Genomic DNA, 6,997 nt, shown 5'->3' with positions numbered 1-6,997 from the left:
TTTCAATGTCATATTAAAAATATAAAAATTCATGATTATTTTCCTAATAAAAAATATCTTTAGAATTTTTCTTTAAATTCTACATTATTATCATTTTTATACATAATTAATTTTTGATATCAACTATATTATTATTTTTAAGATGAAAAAGTGGATTTTAAATTTTACTATGGCTTTTAAATTACAAACTTCAACCTTGTATCTACGATACGATGACTAAGAACTTTTTTTTTCTTCAACTTTTTTATTTCACAAATCTTTTTAAAAAACCTCCAATGAATCTCCATGCCTTAATGCAAAGTTACTGGTCAATGGGAACAGGTTGACCAATGTGTCAAACTAACTCCCCGTTGACTATGTTGCAACGATTCACACGTGACACGAGAGTTGACGACGAAGACGTTGACGACGACCCCCCTCCTTCTTCCCTGTCCTCCCAACCGCAATTTAAATTTCGCGGGACAAAGCGAACGCAGAGAAGCCATCCATGAATCCCGACGATATCCCGCACTGGACGTTCTCACTGTCGCCGCCGCCCCTGCTCGATGACCCGCTCAGCCACAATGAATTATTCCCCAGCTCGCCGGCGCCGCTGTCCGCATGGCAACCTTCTTCCTCATTTGCCATTGCTGAGCACAGAGCATTCGGCAGCATGCCGTCGTCTGAATGCTTAACCAACATGCGCCAGAGCTCGGACACGGGGACGGAGAGCAGTCGGGGATTCCGGGACATGATGCGAGAGAGGCAGAGGAGGGAGAGTCTCAGCCAAAGCTACGCCGACCTCCGCTCCATTCTATCTTCTAAAACAAAGGTGCGAATTTTTTTTGTTCTTCTTCTTATTCTTTTTTCTAACTTTCATATAATCGATTCCATCGGCGATCGATTTCTCATTAGGGAGACAAGGTTTCGATAGTTCAGGAGGCAGGGGAGCACTTGGAGGAGCTGCAGAAGGCGAGGGAGAAGCTCCGGAGGCGAAACAAGGAGCTCGAGATGGCTGCATTGAGGAATTTTGCGACGGGTCCAAAGGCTCCTTCAATCGAAGTTTGTGTCACTAATTCTTCATCAACGATCGACTCGATGATCTCTGCTCTTCGTTGCCTGAAGCAGATGGAGCTGGAGGTCACCGCCGTCCGAAGCAGTTCCGGTGGCCGGGATTGGTCGATGGAGGTGAGCATCTGTGATCGGAAGGTGGAAAAGTATGAGGTGGAGAGAGCGATGAAGACGGCTCTGATGCAAATGGAGGAGGAGGATTCCGTTACTTGCCTTGTGAAGAACATAGATCATGATTCTCGAGGATGAAAATTATGCTGAATATCTTCATATTTGCACCCCTAGTGATCCTCTAAAATAGTCATTACTCTTTATCAATGATTTTGAATACTTTAAAGTTCTCGAGTCATTTTGATCAACTTGATTGGATTAAATCAACTTCTTTCAACTCAACTTGAGTTAAATCATAGGAATCATAAATATAAAACGCCAAAGAAACACAGGAAATTAAGTATCTTTAGGAGAGGAACAGAAATCTCTATTTAGTAGTTTAAACAGGGATTGTAAAGTAATTTATTATATTTTTCCCCCGAGGCTAAGATTTAATGTTGAGGACTCTAAGTTGTCTCTCATGTACGCGACACTCGTTCGATTCCTAACTACGGTATATTTATAGAGATTTTTTCTTCAAATGGGACTTGCAACTAAGGGATACTAGGATTCCAGGTCATCCGCCTAAGTGCTTCCCGATTTACTCTTATGATCAATAGAAAATTTTCGTGAGACTGAACCGATCACTCATACTCAAAGTTTTTAGATTAATCTTTTTTTTTTTAATGATACACATGATCTTAAGATGCATAACAGGTCGGTCGGTATAGATATCTTGATTGTCAAGCAAATAATGAACAATAGAATGAAATCCTCCAGCATCTTTGCAATCCTCAATAATTGAACAGAACAGGGACATAGACGGACCAAAAGATGCACAGCAGCTCAACCAGACAGATACAGTGAATGGGTTCTCATTGTCAGCAATATTGAAATCCTTCCTTTTACATGCTGAAATCTTTTGCCACTGAAGAATGGACAGAATTATATATTTCTATCAAATGGCAGAATTTAGGTGAAACAATTACAGGGGAATGTTGAGTCAGTATTAAGATTTTAGTAAATCTTTGACAAAAAATGATTTGGATGAAACGAATTATTAGGAATACAATCTAAAACAAAAGCAATAATTAAGTCTTATCCCATTAATTGAGCTCGGCAAAGGAATACAATCTAGAACTGAATAGAAAATCCAATGATGCAAAGGACTTAGGTAGCGTTTGGTTGACTCATTTTCTATTTTCATTTTATGATAAAATAAAAAATATCGTTTGGTTGATAACTTTTATATTTATTTGGTAGAAAAGGTGATATCAGTTTATACGAAAATAGAAATTTTTTAAAAGTTATTTTCTATGAAAAAGAAAAATATACGTTTTTTGAGAAAATGAAAACAAAAGGAAACGCTCCCTATCTTATCCAGTGAACCCAAATACACGTTACCAAAGTGAAAAACAAAAAGTCAGAAAATTCATCTAGTTCTGAGTGAAAAAGCTAGGATAGAAGGTGAACTCCTAAGTGGTCGGTTTTGTTTATAAGGAATAATTGTTATATTCAATAAATTGTCATGCAATAAATATTTCTATATTTCATTGAAAAAACAACTTGAAATACCAATTCTCAATGGAATTGTGATTCAAAATAATTATTCATTATCTATTTTTGAAGTACCTTGTCTATTTTATTCTTCAAATAATGCTTATTTTTTACTTTATTCAATGCTTAAAAATATAAATTATAACAGTTGGACGAGCAAGTTGGTCGAGCTAAAAGGTCTAGGCGAATTTAGTAGGTTGGGCAATTCAAATGGACTCATCAGGCGCTTGTTAGGCCCGGGACAATCAGGTCAGGACAACCCTAAACTGATCCAACCAAGCATGCATCCAAATCATTGTTCGGCACAGACAGGCCTACTGAATCAGTTAGGTGGAGCAAGTTGATTACCTCAATCATGTTGAATACATTAAGTACGTGATTGGATTTTTTGAGCCAGATGAGCCACTTGGGTTGGACAGTGAGGTCAAGCTGATTAAGTTGGCTGGGCAGGTCAGGCGAACTAGTTAGATTGATTGGGTTAAATGGGTCAGATGAGTGAATCCAGTCAAATGGATCAATCGAGCTAGTAAGACAAGTCAGATTGGATAGTTTAGATTGAGCAAGCGAACTAATTGAGTGGGGCTAGTTTGATTGACCGTTTAGATTGGTCAACTCATTCGGATCAAGTGGGTGAATAAGTTTGAACTAGTCGGCCTAAGTGAAACTGCAAGAGCAGATCAAACTAAACACACAACAAATGCAAAGCTTAAGAATCCAGTGATGCAAAAGACTCACCTTTTGAATTGGCTTCAACGACCACAAGATGAATTGTAGTATTGTTTGGTGGCAGGTGCAGAAGAAGAGGAATTAGTTGACCGTTCAGTGGATTCCTGGTGCAAACAATTATATCATCAAGGTGAGTTTCCTCTTTCAATTTCTCAGTCAGCTCTGGTACACTTGTCCCATTGAAAGTGACAGACGGCCATTCAACAATGTCATCCACATTCCCCTTGTTGTCTGCAACAGCATAATAGATGCTTCGGTCTTCAACCTTGTGCAGTGTGGCAGAAGAAGAAAATGACTGCACGAGCAAAGAGAACAATGCTTCATGTGCTCAGAGATTCATATGTGAACAAATTCTTTTCAACTAGATTGCAATGCCAGTGCCACTTTGTAAAGCTTGCAATTCCTCACAAACTATAACAGTTAACTTGAAAGACAGTTAAGAAAGCTTGTTGGAATCATAATTTAAAACAAATGAACAGAAACAATTGGGAACTGAAATAACACAGTGGGTACATACCACCAAGACATTTTGCACATATGTAAGAACACGCGAAATCTATTATTTCAAAAATTAAGCATCATCAATCCTGGTGAATTGATTCCATAAAGTATCAAGATAGATAAATACTGTTCTGAGGCAACTTAAAATCTCATTTCTGATCAGTAAAAAGAATAGTAACATTGCAACAACAACCAAAACTTCACAACATTAATTTTCTGTATTCAAATATGCATGGAAACAGATGCCATCTTATTTTCCTTTTTGTCTGCTGAAGTCTATTTTTGTAACCTTTGTGTTAATTTAAATTCTTAAATCTTAAGGTGTTGAAGAAGATGCAATGCAGATGTAAAAGATATGATAACTGAGATTAGTACCCCTTAACTGATGCTACTCCAAGTCAGCATACCACACCTATGTGGCCTCACCCCATATTAGTATACGTACTCAAGCAGGATCGTGAATCACAAGGACCGGTCTTACCTACCTGGTTGTCACAGCCAACATTTATAAAGATATGTAAGAAGTTCCCAGTCATGCCAAGGGCAAGCTCAGTTCAGCTTCTTACTCATAGCTCGATCCCTCAAACTCTCCATACAGTTCGATCTGAGTTCATAACGGCCTCATGATGACATGACCACAATTTTAGCAATGACCCCTCCATAATTGCCATCTCTAACAATTGAACACTTGAGGCAGGATCAACACCGGAAAATGGCTAAAACAGTTAGAATGACCACTATTTTCCTCGAGATCATAGTCACAATCTTCGTAGATTCCACATTTCTCTCACACCTATAACTACTCAGGTATATTCATCATAGATAGGTCCAGAATCTCTCCCTCTCACATCTTCTATTCTACTTTTGCTTCCATATGCACCATCATTGCTTAAGCATTGGAAGAGCTTTGCGAATAACTTTGGTGTGTGCAATCGAGACAAACTGTTCAGATCGGATCACGAAGCACAGATCGTCCCCACTTCAAGATCTACATTGTCAAAAAAAAGCATGCCTCGGCAACTGAACTCCGGCACATCACAGATCAATCAAAACAATCGAAAAGGAAAATACTTTTAGCATGGTAGAAAATTAACAACCTTAATTCGATCGTGTTGGAATTCACAAGCGATATAGTGGTCAACTGAGTAAAATTAGAACGCAGTGTCACCGTTGAGTATTTGAAGAAAAGGTGATAAAAGTAAAACAGGTTGGAAAAGCAGTGAGAAATAGAAGATCAATTTCCTCATGGAAGTAACACCATTATTTATCATTTGAACATAGGAGAGATCCCACCTAGTGGGAAAAAGCTTGGTTGTTATTGTTGAACATAGGAGAGATCATTTTAGGGCAGTTTGATCAACAACAGTGCTGATCGCAAAGGGTAGCCAAATCCGACAATTGTTTTGTGCAAGCGATTCGATAGCAAAAGAAGAGGGCGCTCCAAATCAATCAATATATACAAATCGAAATCAAAATGCCCCATTTCAAACAGCATATACGGAATAGCATCTCAATCGCGATAAGATTAGGGCTTTGCAAACCTACCTCGACCTCTGACAATGCAGGGGACGCCGGCTTCTTCTCAAGGAGCTCAGCAATCTCGAGGTCCCACAGAATCCAGTCCTGGTGCCGATGGGGGACGTCGTGAGTGATAGAATTGCGCCAGGGCGGGGGCCCGCCATTGCCGCGGAGGTAGTTGCCGTAGCGGCTCTTGAGCTTGACATGGGCGCCCTCGTGGAGGGGCTCCCACTCGAGAGAGGAATCGAGGCGGGGAGGAAGAGTGAGGCGGACCTTCTTGCCAGTGACGCCAAGGAGGAAGGACTCGTCGGTGGAGGTGAGGTAGCGCCCGTACAAGTAGCTGCGAAGACGGATAGCATGGGGAGCGTCGTCGACGCGCTCGACCGCCCACAGGGCGGAGGGGCCGGAGCCGTCTCGTTCCTGGGTGACGTGCTCCCCGTCGTCCTCTGCCACCAGGTACTTCTCCTGGTGGCTGCGAAGCCGCACCGTCTTCGCTTGGGCGAACCAGTCCATAGGCAATCAAATCCAAACGGAAGCACAACTCCGACCATGGCGATTGATCGGCCGATCCATTGTCGAGGGAGGGAGGGAGAAGAGAATGGAACAAGTGTTGGATCGGCCGATCCATTCGCGAGGCTCAAGGTAGCGGAACAACTGTTCGTTGGTTATGCAACCAGCAGAGATGGTGGAAAGTTTACGTTTATTTCTATACTTAAATTCTTATTTCTTAAATGTGCGCTATAATTTTATCATCATTTTTTTATAATCCATTTCAATTTTTTGAATTGATTAATAGTAGATGTGGCTTATTCAATCCGACAAAAAATTTCATTCAGAGAAGACTCACCCTAAGACCATCGGCCAACTTTCTTTAATATATGAAGGCAATTGCTGAAATTCTGCACTGTCAAATTATGAGATATATACGGATAGAATTTTCTCTCTCTATAAAAATTCTCTAGGATATCTGCTCATGAAGATAATGAATAAATGTAATAAATAAAGTAAAAAATGAGAATGATAGAAATAATCATCTGATAGTTTAGTAGACTTACGAATACGAGTGAATTGACGACGATGAAGAGAAGGATCATCCACAACCTTAGGAGATGATTGGATAGTGGCAGAAGGAGGAGCATGTGGAGCAGATATCTCAGGAACTAAAGTACCAGATTTAATTGAGCTACCAGTAGGAGCTGTGGGTGAAGCTTCCTCGGTGTCGATACTAAAAGGATCAATGCAAAGTAGATCTGACTTTGTTATATTATGCGAACTAGCAGGAATAGAAAAGAATGGAATATGTTCAAAAAAACACAACATGACGAGAGATATATAATTTTTTACTAAGGGGGTCAAGCAACAATATCCTTTTTGACTAACATCATAACCTAGAAAGACACAAAGAATAAACTGAGAGGCTAATTTATTACGCCCGACATGTGGACGAAGGACGAAGCAAGTATAACAAAAAACAAGTAAAGAAGAGTAGAGAGGAGCATGCCCATATAATTTTTCAGAATGTGACATGCTTGAATTGTGTGAAGTTGGAATTCTA

The 6,997-nt window shown here is 39.9% G+C and overlaps 2 protein-coding genes across 2 annotated transcripts; one reads left to right on the top strand and one right to left on the bottom strand.

Moving 5' to 3' along the window:
- The first annotated feature begins 487 nt into the window (after positions 1-487).
- Positions 488-1,338, top strand: LOC122006435 (transcription factor BHLH148-like). Its single transcript, XM_042561941.1, has 2 exons — positions 488-811; positions 895-1,338. Exons 1-2 carry the CDS (start codon positions 488-490, stop codon positions 1,297-1,299), a joined length of 729 nt encoding a protein of 242 aa, XP_042417875.1. The 3' UTR covers positions 1,300-1,338.
- Positions 1,339-1,902: 564 nt separating this feature from the next.
- On the bottom strand, positions 1,903-6,119 carry LOC122038345. Its single transcript, XM_042598052.1, has 3 exons — positions 5,470-6,119; positions 3,433-3,718; positions 1,903-2,068 (listed from the first exon to the last, which is right to left on the bottom strand). The coding sequence occupies exons 1-3, from the start codon at positions 5,953-5,955 to the stop codon at positions 2,046-2,048; spliced, it is 795 nt and encodes a 264-aa protein (XP_042453986.1). The 5' UTR covers positions 5,956-6,119; the 3' UTR covers positions 1,903-2,045.
- Between the last annotated feature and the right edge of the window lie 878 nt (positions 6,120-6,997).

This window comes from Zingiber officinale, chromosome 1A (genome assembly GCF_018446385.1).
Source record: "Zingiber officinale cultivar Zhangliang chromosome 1A, Zo_v1.1, whole genome shotgun sequence".
NCBI classification, from domain to species: Eukaryota; Viridiplantae; Streptophyta; class Magnoliopsida; order Zingiberales; family Zingiberaceae; genus Zingiber; species Zingiber officinale.
Note: the sequence above shows the minus strand (reverse complement) of the source record. Positions and strands in the feature narration are given on the sequence as shown.

Bases quoted from the DNA above. Each gene is read 5' to 3' on its own strand.
- LOC122006435 (XM_042561941.1), top strand. From the start codon at position 488: ATGAATCCCGACGATATCCCGCACTGGACGTTCTCACTGTCGCCGCCG. The intron at 812-894 runs GTGCGAATTTTT...ATTTCTCATTAG, and splicing joins TTCTATCTTCTAAAACAAAG to GGAGACAAGGTTTCGATAGT.
- LOC122038345 (XM_042598052.1), bottom strand. From the start codon at position 5,955: ATGGACTGGTTCGCCCAAGCGAAGACGGTGCGGCTTCGCAGCCACCAG. The intron at 3,719-5,469 runs GTAGGTTTGCAA...TTGCTCGTGCAG, and splicing joins CTGCATTGTCAGAGGTCGAG to TCATTTTCTTCTTCTGCCAC. The intron at 2,069-3,432 runs GTGAGTCTTTTG...TCCATTCTTCAG, and splicing joins CGTTGAAGCCAATTCAAAAG to TGGCAAAAGATTTCAGCATG.